We start from the raw sequence: 18,382 nt of genomic DNA, 5'->3' as shown, positions 1-18,382 counted from the left end.
GTGGTGTTTTTCCCCTCTCCCTGGTTCCATAAGGATATGTCCACAACTCCACATGTCTTCTCGTCAAGTAAGATGTAAACATTGAGAACTGTTTTGACGTGAAGGGAGGGGAGGCGACTATCAGATCAGAACACCCGAACATTTTCTAACGACGAATAATAATAATACCACCGTCGATCAAGAGCCATAGAGTAGAAGAGTTGTGACAAGTCAAAGATAGTAGAGAGATGGAAGATGGTGTACTGCAGTGACAGAATACACACCAGCGTCACTGACAAGCAAACTTAAGAACTACAGACTGGCAGCCAAGTAGCCTAGCATCCTACTTGCCTACATGTAGGCAGCAAGATGGCGCCCAAATAAACCAAAATCCTCCCGAACGTCACTATGCTCTCCCCCCATATGTTTTTTTCCCCCTTTTTACCTCTATGATGTGTATATTTGTACGTCTATAAATGTTATGATAAATTGAACATGGTGGACGCTATTGTAAACAAGTGTAATGCTTTATGGTGTCGTCCACAGTTAACAGTTTTCTATTGAGCTGTGCTTGAAATGTACTGTTATGATTCGGAATTTTGCACATCTTCCGGCCACATAATGTGGTTTGTGCAATTGTATAATTCTGTGAGTACTTAAACGTCATATACCTGGTTATTGTCACGATCTGGTGGTGGTGGTGGTGAGGACCCAAATGCAGGACAGCCAGGCAGGAGTAGTGAGCAAAACCCATGGTTGGGTATTTTATTTAACAGGTGAACAGGACACAAATACAGAGTGACACTAAACAATGAACCGACAAGGACTGACTGGGGAACAAGACTAATATACACAGGAGGGCTGATTACACATGAGAAACACATGGGGAAGACATGAACATAGAACCAAAACAACTAGAACAAGAACATAGACATGCAACAGCTAGATAAACAGAACATAGAATCAAAACAAGTAGAACATAACATAGAAAAACAAGAGCTAGACAGGCAAAGTCTGTGACTGTGACAGTTATCATGTTCTCTGAGCTCGCTCATTGCTTAATTCAGAGAGGTAACTCGACTGAATTAGCAGTCACCACTTTAATAGAGGAGGGCCTTTCGGATCACAACAAAGGATTATTAAGATGCATTGTTTGTCACAGTTGTATGATGAAGTATTAGGCTTGTGACCTTGTGCTGCTGGCCTGTCTATATAAGTATTTCCGCCTGTCGAAGGTAGGGCAAGAGATTATGATTTCAGCCCTGTGTCTGTTTTCAGGACTAATCTCACAAATTGCTGAACCATGGAAGACCCCAATATTTTTCCAATCCGTCATCGACAACAATGCTATTTAACAAATCCTTGAATCTACTGGTTTAGAATTACAAGCACTGTGCTTGATTTTTCAAAAGTAGTTTTACAATTCCTTAGGCTTCTTAGACAAACAAAGACACAGCGACCAACACAATGCACACAGACACGCACACGTGTATGTGCACCCCATTCACACATTGACACACATTGCAACACATGCCACACGCATGAACACGGCCCGCAACACAAATACAGAGAGACAGAGAGACCAAGCACTGAATCAACTAAGAAAACAGCTTGTTTTAAAAGCAACGGCTGGCGAAGATCTGTGCTCTGCCTCTGTGGTTTACATCTTTCTAGTCTGTGATGTATACTGCCTGGCCGATATGGACTAAATCAAATATCAATATCAAATATCAGTAATAAACTGTGTAAAGGCAAATAATAGAAGAGCTAGAACAGTCAGTTCATACATATAATGTAGCCTTTAAAACCAGTAAAACACAACACTTTACCATTTAATGTTATTACAATACCCAAATCTAGTCTCTCATCATAATACCAATGTAGTGCCCCTATGTGAATGTTGTCACATAGGACTGCCCGACTGTGACTGAGCCTTGGGGGGAGTGTCATAAAGCCTGAAGATATACAAAGCACACACACGGCTATCTCTGCAAACATATGTACATTTTCCATCCTGTGTCTGTCATTCAGTATTTCCCCCCTGCAGAGTATTTCTCCCTCCCTTATATTTTGTTACAGTCCCCAGTGTGACAGCCTTGCCTGAGTTGTCACTGTTCCACAGACCACAGTATAATTAGTGTGGTTTATGTATCTGGCTGGCTCCCTGTCTGCCTACAGTGTGGAAAACACCCCATCCCTCTCTACTAGAGAGGAGAGGAGTCTGGTGAGGGCTTGCCATTGTGTGTGCACACACACGTGTGTGTGTGTGTGTGTGTGTGTGTGTGTGTGTGTGTGTGTGTGTGTGTGTGCCTGCCTGCGTGCGTGCGTGCGTGCATGCGTGCGTGCGAGAGAGAGAGAGAGAGAGAGAGAGAGAGAGAGAGAGAGAATTATTTAATTTCATGGTGAGAGTATATAGTGTTCAGGCACAGGCTCACATCTGTTCATCAGCACGACCTTTGTGACCACCATCACCAATGTTTCTGATTCAGCAGTACAAATGTCACAATGTGCTTTCAATCACACACACATCAACACACACATCTCCAAAAGTGCACTTTGCGATGTTGGTTAACATTAAAGAAAACCAACATATAACCTGGGAAACTATCCCGTTCCTAAAAACTCTTGCCACATATCAATATTTAAAGGGATATTTCACTTCCAAACAGCTTTTAAGTTGCTTGATTCAGTATTTAGATATTTGATATTCATTTTAGCTTCCTATACAAATCCATTGTAACTTCAAACTCTTTAACTTCTGGTGACTGATATTGTCCTTCTAATACGTGAGGGGTCTGTGTTTTTTCAATGACTGTTTTCATTTATGTGTAATAATTGTTTTTGGAAAATAATGAGGACCCCTAGAGGACGGAGGAGACTAAAGAATCAAAACATTTAAACTAAATGTAGGCTAATTGAAAAACCACGGCCCCCTCACATTATTAGAAGGACAATATCAGTCACCAGAAAAATACATGTTATAATGATGTTTGAAGTTACAGTAGGTTGGTATAGAAACGGAAGGGGCAGGCCAGCTAAAATGAATATTAAATATATAAATATTGAATCGAGCAACATAAAAACTGTCTAAGGTGTAAGATTGAGTATAGACGATTAAGTGACCAAAAGTTTTTTTGAAAGTGAAATATCACTTTAAATATTTCACTAGTTGTTCAGAGTTGTTCGGTTAAACTCCTCTACTTTCAAATAGGTTGTAACAAAATGTACGATTTAACTGTGTTTTTTGTCTGAAAGCTTTGGGGGGGTAGGCTTTTGTTCATTATTGTCTTGCAGTAGACTACTTTCTCTTGCCATGTTACTACCGTCTACCGGTATGTAACTGCTGTGCTGCTTTTGGTGATTGAATTTTTCACTTATCATTGAAGAATACACAAGGTCCTGCAAGTTTTATATTTTGGTTAAAACTAAGCTCTTTCTGATAGCAACCATTAGACATATTTTGTTGCAACAGGGGTCTCCCCCTCAGGTCCAGATATCAAAGCCATTTAGTATGCACACTATAATAGCCTATAAGCTTAAATGTCCATGGTGATAATCAAAAAATTAACTTTGGTAATCCAATTGTGTGTATACAAATTTTTTCATCACTTCAAATTGCAATTCTATCCCTTATCCTTATCCTGGTTGGGTGAAATTGGTATCCTGATTTGAAAATGTATTTTCTATTTACTAAAGAGCTGTAGAGACGTTAGCCTAAACAAACACTGTATTAAAATGTGAATATGTAGAATATAGAGGTAGCCTATACTCTTTAGGCAATTATTGTGCATTAATTAACTGCTTATAATGTGGGATATTACCTACATGGCTTATTTGAATCATAAAGACAATGGAAAATAAATCATAGCCTACCCAAGACAAGTAGCAGCAGTTGCCAGATGGCGTAAAATAAAGTTACTAGAGCAGGGATTACTTTTTACTCCAGTTCCCACATTGGGCTACATCACAACCTGGAAGAGGTTTGTTTTATTATCATCTTTATTGTTTACCAATGCAACGTGGGCAATGCGGGTCGGTTTCTAACGGGCGCCTAGCGTAGTAGCATGGGTCGAGGGATTCTCTTCATCACTGCAACTTTCCTTCTTTTTGACAAAAGTGGGGGAAGGGAAAGGAAAGGAGGAGAGAGAAAGAGGCGAGGGAGAGAGAGAGAGGGGGCTAAAAAGAGAAAAGACGACGTCAGATGGTTGTGGGATGGCTTTGTGTGAGGAAGAAGGAGAGAATAACGAGCTAAAGAAAGAAAGCTCCGGTGAATGAAGGTTTGGACCGCTGGGCTGCCCCGAGAAAACCCAAGAGCGAGCGCTTCAGCTTCGTTGGAAAAGTTTCAGCGTCCGTCGGTCATTTTTGTAAGTATAGCTAAAAGAATCAAGGTAACAAACTATCAAACCCAAAACAAAAACATCCAGTCATATAAGCTTTACTTTACCTCGTTTGTGTTTTGGTGAGTCTCAGGATATCTTTTTTCAAATCAAATGATTGGTGTCTGGTGTGTTGCGCGTTGCCATTCATAATGCGTTTTAGGCGTAAGTACACACGTAGCCTAATCTCGTGGTGTGCTTGCCTTTCATCAGGCTCACATTCAACAGTTTTGTAGGGAAACTAAAGCAACATCATTGTTTCAAATAGCTATTTTTCGTTTCAGAATTCAGGCTATTTGCGCACGTACGGATGCACGCACGCAAATAGGCTACACACAGACACGTCACACGCACGCGCGCGCACACACACACACACACACACACACACACACACACACACACACGATCGAGGTGCTGCTTTTCATTGCCTTCATTGCCTGCTACTATAGTACCCGTTATGTCTCAGAATAATTGTTTGAGTGTAGTCTAATGCTTATCAGTGGATCAATGTGTCTTTGTTTTATGTATGGGTAGCAGCCTGTCCATGCATGTCGTGGTAATGACTTGGCCATAGAGATACTGGTTGGTTGAAGGCTATCTGCCAGCATCTATACTGCCCTCGGGGAGAGCCCATGAGCACAACCCTAGATAGAGAGCCAATCACAGCCAACAGCATCATAGGCTGCACTCCAAACGCCTCATGACTCATATTTAGTCGGTTCTTTTTCCTGATCCAAGATGCACAGAGACCACATTCTGGGAAGAGATGAAGCCGTTACAGTAGCCTATACAGTTGTCAGTTGCCCCTGTCTTGCTGGCCAATTTACATGTTCAGGTAGAACATCTGGCATCACTTTTGCACCACAGCACTGCTCTTTATAGAAATCACCCCTGCAAGGAACTAAAATGCTTATTAGTGTGCGTGTATATATGGCACTTTATCTTTATAGTTTTTATTTCACAAGTCTTCAAGGCAGGCTATCACGCCCTATTTTTTATCTCTGTCTCTGTTCTATCTCTCTGTCTGACTGACGGCCTCCCCTCATATCAGCAGTCCCACTTGAGTGTCTATGAACACATTGGTGTGCCACCCAAGACTGTAGGTGTTATGTAGGATAACACCTACAGTATATACAGTGGTGCAAAGTAACTAAGTACAGTACATGTACTAAAGTACTGTACTTAAGTACAATCTTGAGGTAGTTTTACTTTAGTGGAGTACTTCCAATTTTATATAGGCTACTTTTACTTCTACATCTCAGAGACACATTGTATTTGTACTTTTTTCAATTTTAGATACTGTATGTTCTGCCTTTTATTGATAGGACACAGTAGAGATACGTAGATAGGAAACAGGGAGAGAGAGAGACTGGGAATGACACACAGTGACGCAGCAAAGGCCGGGATCGGGACTCGAACTCGTGACACGCTGTCAGGCATGCGCCTATATGTGGTATGCGCCTGGGCGGCTAGGCCAGTTGGCGCCCCACATATTGTACTTTTAACTCCACTACAATTATTTGAGAACTTTAGTTACTAGTTAGTTACTTTGTAGATTTTCCTTATTATCACAAAACATACATTAACTACTTAAGCCCTGTTTAAACTTTGGCTATTTGAAAATAGCCAATCTATGGGGTGCCCGCTGGTCTAGCGGTCCAGGCGCATGCCACATATAGGCTCTGGCCTGACAGCACGTCGTGTGTTCGAGTCCCGTTCATGACAACCTTTGCTGCGTGTCTCTCCCCTTCTCTCTCTCTCTCTCCTGTCCATCTTCACTGTAACTATCAATAAAGGCACAAAAGCCAAAAACATCTCTTAAAAAGAAAATAGGCAATCTACAGGTTCACAACGCATTGTGGTACTTTTTCCACCGCTGAATGCTATAAGCACATCTCTTATAAGGGAAACACGCACTAGTGTTTTGCCATAAAGTCAGTTATTGGCACTATTGAATGATGATAAGAAATAAAGTAGGTTTCTGAGTAAACTAAACTAGGAAGATTTTTAAAGTAATTTAATTTACCCTAGCAGAGGACATAACACAGATCATTCATTCGTTTTATTCACGCCAGGTTATGTTGACCCAGTTCCATCCTGGTTAAGTTATAAATGACCGCCTCCAGCGTCTCCCAGATTCTTCTGATATCAAATATTGAAGACCCCGCCAACTGTAGCATAAGGACTAGTGCAGAGTTATTAAAGGAAAGCAATTTAACCACCATTTTGGCTTCTCAGTCTGGACTAGAGAGAAAGCGGAGAGAGGCCACGTCATGTGTGTGAATGAGGGTCACCAAGAGGCTTTGTGAGTCAGAGACCGTGGGGCCACCACAGCATGGGGAGAGAGCGGGGACTGGGTGTTGGGCAGATTGAATGGGTTAGGGGCCACAGCCGCCCTGTCTTTGAGAAATGAAGGAGTGCATTCTGGGCCAACAGCGGCATGTCTTTGAGGGTCTGAGGGAGTGAGTGAGGGCCGGTGTCGGCATGTCTTTGTGCTGCCTTTGTGGAGTTGAGTTGGAACAGATGGAAAGGGACAATAGCATTCAAGTCTTACACACACACACACACACACACACACACACACACACACACACACACACACATGCACACTGCATGTACACACCACTTTGCCAAAGCACATGCACATGTGTGCAACCCTGCACGCACCAGGGAAGTCATGCATTTTGATATGATTAAGCCTTGCAAGAGTGAGTTCACCGGTGTGGGTTTGTGTTTGTGCTTTGCAACGTGAGCTGTATTGTTTTAACACGCTGCTGGGGTCTGTCACGCTGATCTTTCTTTGTGTCCCATTCACTGTCGTCACTGAAAAGCCATAGAATTGCATTTGAATGCAACGGTTGCTGGCATTCCTTCAGTCTTAAGAAGGAGTTGGTGATTTGAATTGAATGTGTTTTTAGGTTCCCAACAGTTTTGTTTTATGGGCTTTCATAAGGGGTTTGTCATATACATCTGAAATGAACTCTTAAGCACTTTAAGGGACACTTTTGCAGGGAGCTATTACTCACTGGTTGAAGTCATGAGACAGAAGTTGTGGTGTGTGCCTATCCATGGGAAACATTTTCTCCTCTTGTTACTCCCACTGAATTCACAGTTTATGGCAAGCTACAAAAGCACTGGCTCACATGTTTATGGTTAGGAAGAAAGGGTTCTATGCGCAGAACCACTGGGGCTGTTTCATAATATTTAGAAAAGGGAGTCAGAAAGCTTGTTATAAACTGAAGGAACTGACCTCATGCTGCACATTTAGTCAATACAGCATTTTTTTTTAATCCTTTGTCTAACTCTCTCATATGCGCAGTTGTCTTTACACTCTTCACACACATGTTGTGGTGAGGCATGTTGGCAGGTGGATGTGTGCTTTCCCAAGGCTGTGATGTAGTGGGTGTGACAACCGGGGAGGACGACTGTAACTACTTATCTCATTAGTGCTTGTGTTTAAGTCACCTTAATGCCTCTGTGTTGAAAGTCTTTGTTCATTCGCTCAACCATAACACCTCCTACGGCAGACGTGGCTGGATTTCACATGTGCGCAGATGTGCCCTTCAAACCCAAGAGGGTAGGGGGACTTTGTGCAACGTTTGCTGTCTTTGAGGAGGTATATGGTAAATGAGTTGTGCTGAAGGATTTAGAGTCAACAAACACTGTGGGCCATGGTTGACTTCATGCTGCTGACTGTAAAGCAAAGACTTAAAACAGCTAACTACGTTCACTGTCATGAGTCATGACTCAAGACTCAAGAGACAGAGCCTTCTCATACAGGAAGAACCCTTCCATTTAAGTTATGTCAAATGTATCCAAGTTTTCTCAATGGAAAAAGAATACCGGAAAGAAAAGTTTTGCGGGGGTTGATGAGCAAAACGGTTTGCTCATCATCACCATATGGTTGACAGAGAGAACGAGTGTGTGCGATTTTGTTATTTGACCGTCACGTTGTGTGTGGGCTGTGTTGGTTTAGCTCTCTCCAGCTGTATTTCTTCACTCACGTTCACTTCCACCCAGAGCTCGGCTGCTTGCATTCTTTTATGAGAGCGGGATGGGTTCAGTCCTGCCTGGTATCACACTACTCTCATCTCTCCTGGGATCCTACGGGATGCTGCGGCCTCCAGACCCCTGCAAACGCACACACACACACACACACACACACACACACACACACACACACACACGTGGCACAAGGTCTTCATCGTGGTGGCTTAACTCCTGCACTGTGATTTCAGCATGGTCCACATGTTGTTTGGCCTGCTACGTAGTGATCTGCCCATATGGCCCACTATAGGCCCTGACGTCGGTGAAATAGCCTCTCATGTGGCTTCGGTTCCTCTGCATGACTCGTCCAGATGCCTGACCACACTGGCCCTGCAGCCCAAGGAAAAGATGGCCTTGGTTGGAGGTTTCTGGATCTGGGGTCTCTGACTTAATGCACTAAAAAAATCCAACTACTATAGCAGCCACCTCCCAGCCATCATCACCTGGGGGCGGACAACTGATCTGGGTGGGTGATCCACCAGTTTGACCACTTCTCCAGAGAGGGGCAGCCCCGCCTTCAGCTCACACACCCACTATAAAGTAGGGGGGGGGGGGGATATATATTTCCAACCGATCTGTTACAAATTTAAAAATACACGTCCATGAATGGAATTGTTCCCTTGAACGGCTCCCTTTTTATTATGGCCTGGCCTCTTTTTATGGAGCAATCTGGGTCAACTGCCCTTTAGATCTCTCAACCGCCCCACCTCACCTATCACTCCCACCCCACCCCCTTTCACTTTCAGCCCTCCTCTCGAATCTCTCTTGAGTTTTTACTGTAGCGGCCCGGCTGCTTACAAGCGCTCATTACCTCAGCACCTTGGCATGCCACCAGCGCCTTGGCTGATATCTCAGACCAATTACTCTCAGTTTACTACTCGCGGCCTCCTGAAACTTAAGGCCAATGAACTGACCCACATATGTCTCATGCCTACTTATATGGGCTTTTAGAAACACTGGCTCACATTGATAATATGCATCATCAATAGAGAGCGTTTTGACCAATGCAGGGGTGATTTTAGCCAACAGGTTTATACAATCAAACTTCCAGAGCTTGTCATCAGCCTTTGTAATATACACACCATCTCATCTATACAGACATCCGATGAATCACATTGTCGCAAAGGCACTGCTCAGTGCTCATGTTGGCTCAGCCTACGTGGGATCGGAAAATTGTGTGTAAGTTGATCAAGCCCGGCCCCTGACAATAATACACACATCGTTGTGAGTAGAGGCAGAATTGCGTTAATCCCAGGGGTGTAACATTAACGTTATTGTGGAAATGAGTGTGTCAAGATAAGACAGACCCAGTCACCACCTGTATATAGTCTATATTGTATGTCCCAACTCAGCATCATGGTCAGGAGGACTCATGAAGTGATCCGTAGGCCGTAGGCTCTAGGACAGTGGTTCCCAAACAGTGGGCTGGGACCCATTTGTGGGCCGCAGACACATTTGTATGGGTCCCTTCATTTTTTAGTTCTGTTTGTTTAATAGTTTCCTTTTGAATTATTATTATTATTACAAAACATTTTCAAAAAGGTTTTCCATTAATTAAAACCAAACTTTTCCTTTTTTTCTCCCAGTAATTTAATGGAGAAATAAAAGAAAAATCAAAGAAATGAGAAAATAAATGTAAAGAAGTTGTGAAAATAGCCGATCTACAAGCTCGCAACGTGGCGCGAAGCGATGCGTTGTGTGCTTGTAGATCTGCTATTTTCACTAGTTTGGGTCCCGAGCAAACGTCTTAATCTCTCTTTTGGGTCTCGGCCTGAAATAGTTTGGGAAGCCCTGCTCTAGGATAGCAACGCTGTTGATGGTGATCCATATTAATGGCAGGAGCCTGGTGGGAGGTATGGAGATATCATCTGGCTGACCTCAGGATCACCACGCCTTCGCTGCTGTTAGACCAATCTCTCCCGCACTTGAATGAATAAGTCATAATACTGACTGAGGCGCTGGACTGTAAAACACTCCCCCCCCCCCCCAGCGCACGCATAAACACAGAAAACCTTGACCTTGCGGAGGAAGTGCCGTTTGAGCACTTTCCCAGAAGCCTGTTCAATAACCAGGAAACGAACGGAAAGTATTCATCAGTTCCAGGATGTACTGACTCCTCCATTTTGTAATTGGCATTTAAGCACACACAGACACACACACACACACACACACACAGTACAGACACACACGTACAGTACAGTACACAGGGTTACTCAGATATTACTTGTATGAGTGTTCACAGTATATAATTTATACTTTAACTTAAGTTATCTCTCTGTGCTGAAATTGAGTGAAGACATTTCAATCCAAGCTCAACGTATCCATCTCCTCTGTGTGGAGTCTTTTCTTTACCGACACTTAAGAGAGCCATGATTTCCTGTAAGTTCTTTAGGTGGGGGTCACTGACTCAGTAGGTGCCTGCTGACTGCCTCAGCCGAGGTATGTTTATACTCTGTCCCTGTAGTTTAAAGAGAGCGAGATGGTAATTTGTGGGCTTTGTAGCCTTAACACACAGCACACGTTGCCCTGCCTGAATAGACTGTAATCAGCTGCAGACAGAATGCTCAAACTCTGCAAGGAGACCAAAACTGTTGCCTGGATATTTGGTCACACACACACACGCAAGCACGCACACACGCATGCACATGTAGCAAGTGGCACAATGGGTAACTAATAAGAGATTGACTGCGTGTAAACCAGGTTCGGAAAAGGAGCTCAATGTGTGTATGAAAACCAAGGAAATAAGGGAGGCAGAAACTGGAGCTAAAGTGTAACTGAAATATTATTATTATTATCAAAAACTACTTTGAACATTTGTAGAATATAAACCAAAAAAATGGGGGCCCTTTAAAGGTGGTGACTGTCCAGGGTGAGTTCCTAGCTAGGGGACATTCAGACTTTCTCCAGGGGGGGAGAATTGGGTTACCACATTTGTGGAGGGAGGGGGGCGTCGAGGTCCGGGTCGGCTCGCCAGGTTCAGGTACCAGCCGGTACCAGAACCATCCAAGGAGTTTCCTTTTAAGGACACAAAAAACCTGACCTGCAAGGCCAGGTGTCTACATCAGTCTTTTGTTCAGAAAAGTCATTGTTGTACAACTTTAAATAACTATAAAATGAATAAAGAGTTCGATTTGATCAGGATCGAATCTTTAATCATTTATCTAATAAGTCTATATCTTTTGATGGGGGAAAGTAGACCCTTAAGCAGTTACTATTACTTTAAGAGTGTGCAGCTGAGCTGTGCCCAAGCAAGGTCACAGGGCGATTTTCTATATAGTGTTGGGAAAAAGTGTGACACGTCAGAATTCTCCGGGAATGACACGCGTCGGGTCTGTGCTTCGAGGGGCCCTTCGATATGCGGACTGATATGATCGAATCTGATTCGTGATGTATACAGGTCGTATCTGCTTTCATATGTGTATTTGCTGTTCATATGTATATCACATGACCATTCAATTTGAGATAAGTATGGGCAATCAATAAATGCCAGATCGTGTGAATCCATGATTTTGAGTGTACAGCCTGTTTATTGGACTATTAGATAACCCTCTCACAGGATGGCGCAACACTTTACATGCATGTTTTTAGAAAATAAAATTCAAGGTGTTTTATAAGATAAATTATATAACATGACATATATATATTATAATAGAATACACCAATATTCATTATTAAACCAAAAGTTCAAACATAACTCATAAATCAAATGCTTTCAAAATAAACAAACAGTTAACCAGTTGATCCAAGTTAAAGTTAATGACACCAAGCCTATATGACTCACCGAAGAGTATTCAAAGATTGTCACAGTGAATCTGCTACTTCTGCCATGCTGCTGTCAAACATTTCGGCCATCTTGTATAGGTGGAAGTGGGAGTGGGGAGTGTAGGACCTGATGTCACTTTTATACTGCCTTGATTGACAGTTGACACGGGTTGCCATTTGCGGGTTGCCATGTTGGCTGGGTTACACACACATACACAATTCAACAGACTTGAGCGGAAAAATGCTCACAGTCATCTACATAGCAGTCTTTCGCTGTTGCCGACTAGCAAAAACACAAAATAACATGATGCACCATACGTGTGGCGACATCCACACACATCTGTGCACGTATTTCTTTTAACTTTTTCTTAAAGATGTTTTTGGCTTACCTTATAGCCTTGGTCTGAGTATTGTGGTAGTTGCTATAAATTGGGCAAAATAGTGGTGTGGTGAATCTGTGTGTCCATGTTGTAAATGATTACAACACATCTGTTCTTTACACTCAATAACAATGTCAATAACAATAACCTCTTTACTCTTTTCAAATGACGCACCATTAATTGAGACTAGATTGTATTTGCTTCCTTTACTAACTGTGTTACCTCGGCTCGGAGATGTAAAAAACGTGTTTCTTGATCTTTTTATTTGATTTTTAGCTGTGGTTTAATTAATCACACTGAGGAGTAGGCCTGAAAAAACCCAGTCCGTATATAGGCCATCCTCACAATCCCAATTCTACCTCAGCAACTGTAAGACAATGTTACTTCCTGTTTATCTAACTTACTTCCTCTCTGTTGAATATGAACAGCAATGGTGCTATAGTTTATTCCTTAGAACTGTTGATGTAACGCTCTCTGCCTGTTCTATTTTGATGTGTCACATGTTTATTGACCCGGGGTCAAATCTGGCAAAGCCATGTAATTTTGCTCAGACAGTGTATTTTAGCACAGCATTCACCGAATCTCTAATTAAGACAAGATCTCTAGAAACAATGTGTAGCAAAACTCTAAAAGCAGAGAGCATGTCTCTGAAAGGAGCACATTTGGCTCAAGCCAACCTGCATTCAGTCAGATGGAATGTTACAGATAAGCAACGGTGCCAAGCTCAAGACAAAGCAAACACTCTCTCTCACACACACACACACACACACACACACACACACACACACACACACACACACACACACACACACACACACACACACACACACACACACACACGCGCACACACACACGTCCCTCACACCTGAGAGTATATCAGATCTCTGATAGACCATTTAAAAATATGATTGTGGAGCTCTGAACATCGCGCAGTATAGGAAATACCTTGAGAGTCCCTTTGAAGTAAATCTCTGGCGATCTCACTGTCCTCCAGCCTCTCAGATGTTGCCACATATGATATGATCTTTGTTGTTATGACCCTGTTGTAGTGGTTGTGAAGCACCATTCAGATCAGCCAGTTAACCACTCACTCAACCCCTATATTTTCCTTGACCGCGGTCCTCCAGTGGACTATACTCGGTCGCCTCCTTTTTTCCTGGCTGCGACACCAAATCTCTTCACCAAAAAATAGCAGATCTACTAGCCGACAACCCGCTGCAAGTTTATAGATCTGCTATACATCTTTGCTGAATGTCTGCATATTTTGGCACAGAATGTTCACCTATAATATTATGACTTCTCCAGAAACGGGATGCTAGGGTTCATGTGGTTACGCTTAGGGGCTAATGCAAACCGCTGTGATTTACCTCCGCAACATTAAAATGTTTTCGTCTCGTCGTGAATCTGTCTGAACTAGGTTCAACACACTCATTCAATGAGGATTTTCAGTGGCCCGGGAGTGCTTTTCCCTGAACTGACTCATGCAATAGCTTGTTTTAGATAAAACTGCATCAGTTTACAATGACTGTTTTTGGCATTGCATATTTCAACACTGCTTAAATGATACACAACAGGCAAGAACCAGAACAGTATCTTAACATAACAATTCCTCATTATCATCCTTTTAACAATCCCACCCCTTTTTATGAACAAGTCGGCTGAGCCAAAGCATAAAGCCTGATTTATAATGCATTCTGTTACTGATAGAGACTGGAGACAGACACTGACCTCAACTCCCCTCCCAGTTCCTTCAGAGAGGAACCTCAGTCTCCTCAGAGACGGTCGAGGGAGAGGTCCAACAACTTCATTGAGAAGAGACTGTGCAGCATCTGAACCAGAGCCCGCATAGTTTCCTGTGTATGTCATAAGGCTGAGTGATGATGTCAGAGGGCTGTCGGACTAAACCTCCCATGAGGACACGTCTGTATGGAGGCCCAGTAGTGTGGCTGCGGCAACAGAATCATAACATAGCAACAGTGTTCCCAATCAGGCTGATTGGGAAACTGGTCATATGCACGCACGCACGCACGCACGCACACACACACACACACACACACACACACACACACACACACACACACACACACACACACACACACACACACACACACACACACACACACACACACACACACACACACACACACACACATAAAACCAACTTTCAAAATACCAAATCTACAAGCACAACGACCTGGATTTGTCAGTGGCTGTATGGATGCCCTTCCGTGCTTGCACACAGTAACATGTCATGGGCTTAGCACTAGAATGATTTAGAACTGTGACGTTTTAGCATGCTTAGAGACAGCCAGTGCAGAGGTGCTCTGACAGGTGCTCGTGGCAAAGAGTGTCCAGCTGTCAGTATACATTAGATACAAATAACCCACACACCTAGACGTGTGAAAGGACTGTGAAGCTCGGAACTCTGAATGTGTTGTGTGTGTGTGTGACTGTGTGTGTGTGTGTGTGTGTGACTGTGTGTGTGTGTGTGTGTGTGTGTGTGTGTGTGTGTGTGTGTGTGTGTGTGTGCGCACGTGTGTGTGTCGTGATTCACCATGACTCTTCCAACACTCTCATGGCCTTAAATCAACAGACATCTGGAACTGTTGCTCATAGTGAAGTCACATCTGGCTGGTAATGAATGTGAACCTATCTTACTGTTTTCTCACCCCATCTCTCTCTCTCTCTCTCGCTGTGCGTGTGTGTGTGTGTGTGTGTGTGTGTGTGTGTGTGTGTGTGTGTGTGTGTGTTTGATCACCCTGGGTGAGAGGATGGTCTCTGTATAAGAATGGTGGTCAGACACATTTTGCAACAGCTCTCTCTCTCGCTGACAGAGAAAGAGGAAGCAGAATAAGTGGTAGAACAGTTCGCTGATTCATTCACAGTGGTTGAGTAATCAGTTCATGCTTGCTACAGAATGTGGGCGTTCCTTGTAAGCTTGAGTTCAGAGTTAAATTAACAATTTTACTGGGCACTCTCCCCCTTTCTTCCCCCATGCACGCTTGGTCCCTCATTCCCTCCCACACGATGACTACATCCTCTCCTCTGTCTCTGATATACAACTGACAATCTCTGTGTGTGTCTCAATCCAATCCATAGGTGTGTTTCTCCAAGAGCTGCCATGGCTGAGGGAAGCTGCTTTGGAGCATTGTAGTAGCTGTGTGCACGGTGACCAAAACAGACCTGGAGAGGAAGAAGAAAAGAGAGGGAAGACGGAGGAGAGAGGGAAAAGTGTTTACTCAGGGAGGATCAGATCAACATCTGGATCTGGACGGGGAAGCATTCTCCTGCAACGATCTCTTACCCGGCGACTATTTTTGCTAAGGAATTTGAACGTGGCTTTTTCCTGGTTCCAGGTTATAGGGTTATTCTTTCCCCCTCTGGCTTGGGTGTTGCTGTAAAGCGTTTCTCTGTAGAAATCCCACCGCTGGTCATCGACCTGTGTCGAGAAAGGCGAGGGAGAGAGGCTCCGCCATGTGCCACGTGATAGTGACATGTCGATCTATGCTGTGGACCCTGCTAAGCATCGTGGTGGCGTTCGCCGAGCTCATTGCCTTCATGAGCCCTGACTGGCTGCTCGGGTATCCCCGGTCCGACTCCCGCGTGGGCGGGGCCGGGGTGCACCCCGGGGAGTACCGTCCGTCCCTGGGGCTCTATGCCCGCTGCCTCCGCATCGGGTCCCGGGGTGGAGGGGTCAGCTGCGGCCCTTACGCCAGCACCTTCGGCGAAGTGGCCAGTGGCTTCTGGCAGACCGCCATGTTGTTCCTGGCGGCCGGGACGCTCGTGCTTGGCGGCGTGGCCTGCATCTCCATCTTCAGCCTGTGCTTCCAGAGCATCCTGAGGAAGAGCATCTTCAACATCTGCGGGCTGCTGCAAGCCATCGCAGGTAAGACCCACGCTGTGCGTCACCGTTAAAGTGCCCCTTTCTTCTCACAGCCAATAACACGGCTTTGTAGAATAAAGAACACATCGGTATGCACATCCTCCCACTGCATCGTGATCCCACAGACTTAACACAGGTATGTGTTTGTGTGTGTGTCTAGACAGGTCTGTCATGCAGCTAATTTGTCATGTGACATCATTTGCTGTGTGTGTGTGTGTGTGTGTGTGTGTGTGTGTGTGTGTGTGTGCGCGCACGCATGCGTGCGTGTGTTTGTGTGTGTCTGCATTCACGTATAGTTGTTCTTCACACCATGAATCAATTCTTGTCAGCTGAACAATAGCTGTATAGAGCAGCCTTTGATTTCTTTACAACTCTGACAGTTGACTCATGTTTTCCAGCTGCGTTTTGGGCCTTGTGTTAATTGCATCCTTCCCGCTATCTCTTCCACCTCCAGGGCTGTTGCTGATGGTGGGTCTGATGCTGTACCCTGCCGGTTGGGGTTCAGAGAAAGTGATCGACTACTGCGGTCCCGAGGCCTCTCCTTATAGGCCGGCCCAGTGCTCTCTGGGCTGGGCGTTCTATGCGGCGATAGGCGGAACGCTGGCAGCCTTCCTGTGTGCCGTTTTCTCAGCGCAGGCGGAGATTGCCACCTCGAGCGATAAAGTCCAGGAGGAGATTGAGGAGGGAAAGAGCCTGATCTGCCTGCTCTGAGCCCTGAGGGGCATGGGACCAGAAGACGCAGACAGGGATGTCACCCTGTGCCCAGTTTTTCTCGTGAAAGCCTGGAGGAAGTTTTCTGAAATCTGGAACCTTTGTCATTTATTTGACCTTGATTATACCGTCTCAAGCATTAGTGTAGCCAGATAAAATTAAAAAGCCACAATGGCCTCTGTACAACAGCAGCCTAAAGAGTATCCGGTGAGTTGGAGGAATAATGTTCTGTTTTTAAATTCCTGCCTTAATCTAACCACTGTACTGGAGTTGTGCGGTGTTATAGATAGAGGACAAATTGAACTTTGACAGTAAAACAATGTGCTTGTTTGTATCAACATGCTGTGCAAACGAGGAATGAGGTGATTCACACAGTTCACCTGCAGGTCAGTAAATAACAACCAACTACTCTGAATACTTTCAGATGGACCAGCTAAAACACTCGCCAACCACTTGCATATGTTGGGTCTGTGTGTGTGGTGATGTCGGCAATTAACCTTTAAGGGTTTTTTTTAAAGGCCAGATGTTGTGATTCCCATGGCACGGCAGGGCAGTAAATGTTTCGTTAGCTAAGTTCAGATGTGCCAGCATCTTCAAAGGAAGAACTCCAGTGAAATGAATTGTCTGTGTGGGTTTGTAATTACCGCCGTGTTTAGAGAAAGAGCAGAGCAGAGCACAGGCCTACATAGGAAGGACCTGTCATAGGTTTTACTGTGGTGAGATTTCGTCCAGGGATCCTTGCCAATGAAATAAAGCAGACTGCATCATAGTTTAGCATCTTAGTTATTCTGATGTTCCGTACTCTGTGTTTAAATGCATTGGAACACTACATATTAATCGCTGTAAATGTAACACGATTCATGTGATTGCTTATGTTCATTGTAGATGAGATGTGCAATAATTCAGTGTGTTTGTTTTGAGTTGTGTGTCAGTGCGAATGAAAGAGAGTTGGACTAGTGAGTAACATGGACTTGTACCATATAGCATTGTAGACTGTATGTGCTTAAATTAACATGTCTGTCCACTGTTTTTGTTATATTAACAAAAGAATGCTTGCATCTGTAGCATGTGGGATGATGCTGCATGTGTCAAAAGATGACTGTGTGAGGAAGGAAATCCCTTTTGTACTCTGTACCCATTCATATGGAAAGAAATAAACCATTCCTTGTTTAGTAAATGTATGTTAAGTGTGATAAATGTACAGTATGACTTTTGGATGGGGTCCATAGTAAAAGCAAACTATG

General features: G+C 44.0%; 1 protein-coding gene across 1 annotated transcript; it reads left to right on the top strand.

Annotated features, from left to right (window-relative positions):
• Positions 1-4,115: 4,115 nt before the first annotated feature.
• LOC308317650 (LHFPL tetraspan subfamily member 2a protein-like) lies at positions 4,116-18,315 on the top strand. The gene is made up of 3 exons (XM_080766819.1): positions 4,116-4,343; positions 15,644-16,430; positions 16,882-18,315. The coding sequence occupies exons 2-3, from the start codon at positions 16,019-16,021 to the stop codon at positions 17,136-17,138; spliced, it is 669 nt and encodes a 222-aa protein (XP_080622945.1). The 5' UTR covers positions 4,116-4,343; positions 15,644-16,018; the 3' UTR covers positions 17,139-18,315.
• The last annotated feature ends 67 nt before the right edge of the window (positions 18,316-18,382 follow it).

The sequence above is a fragment of the Protomyctophum bolini genome (assembly GCF_963924005.1).
Source record: "Protomyctophum bolini genome assembly, chromosome: 6".
NCBI classification, from domain to species: domain Eukaryota; kingdom Metazoa; phylum Chordata; class Actinopteri; order Myctophiformes; family Myctophidae; genus Protomyctophum; species Protomyctophum bolini.
Note: the sequence above shows the minus strand (reverse complement) of the source record. Positions and strands in the feature narration are given on the sequence as shown.

What these genes read in the sequence shown, in the direction of transcription:
- LOC308317650 (XM_080766819.1), top strand. Translation starts at nt 16,019, where the DNA reads ATGTGCCACGTGATAGTGACATGTCGATCTATGCTGTGGACCCTGCTA. An exon ending in GCTGCTGCAAGCCATCGCAG is followed by an intron (nt 16,431 to 16,881) that starts GTAAGACCCACG and finishes TTCCACCTCCAG; the next exon opens with GGCTGTTGCTGATGGTGGGT.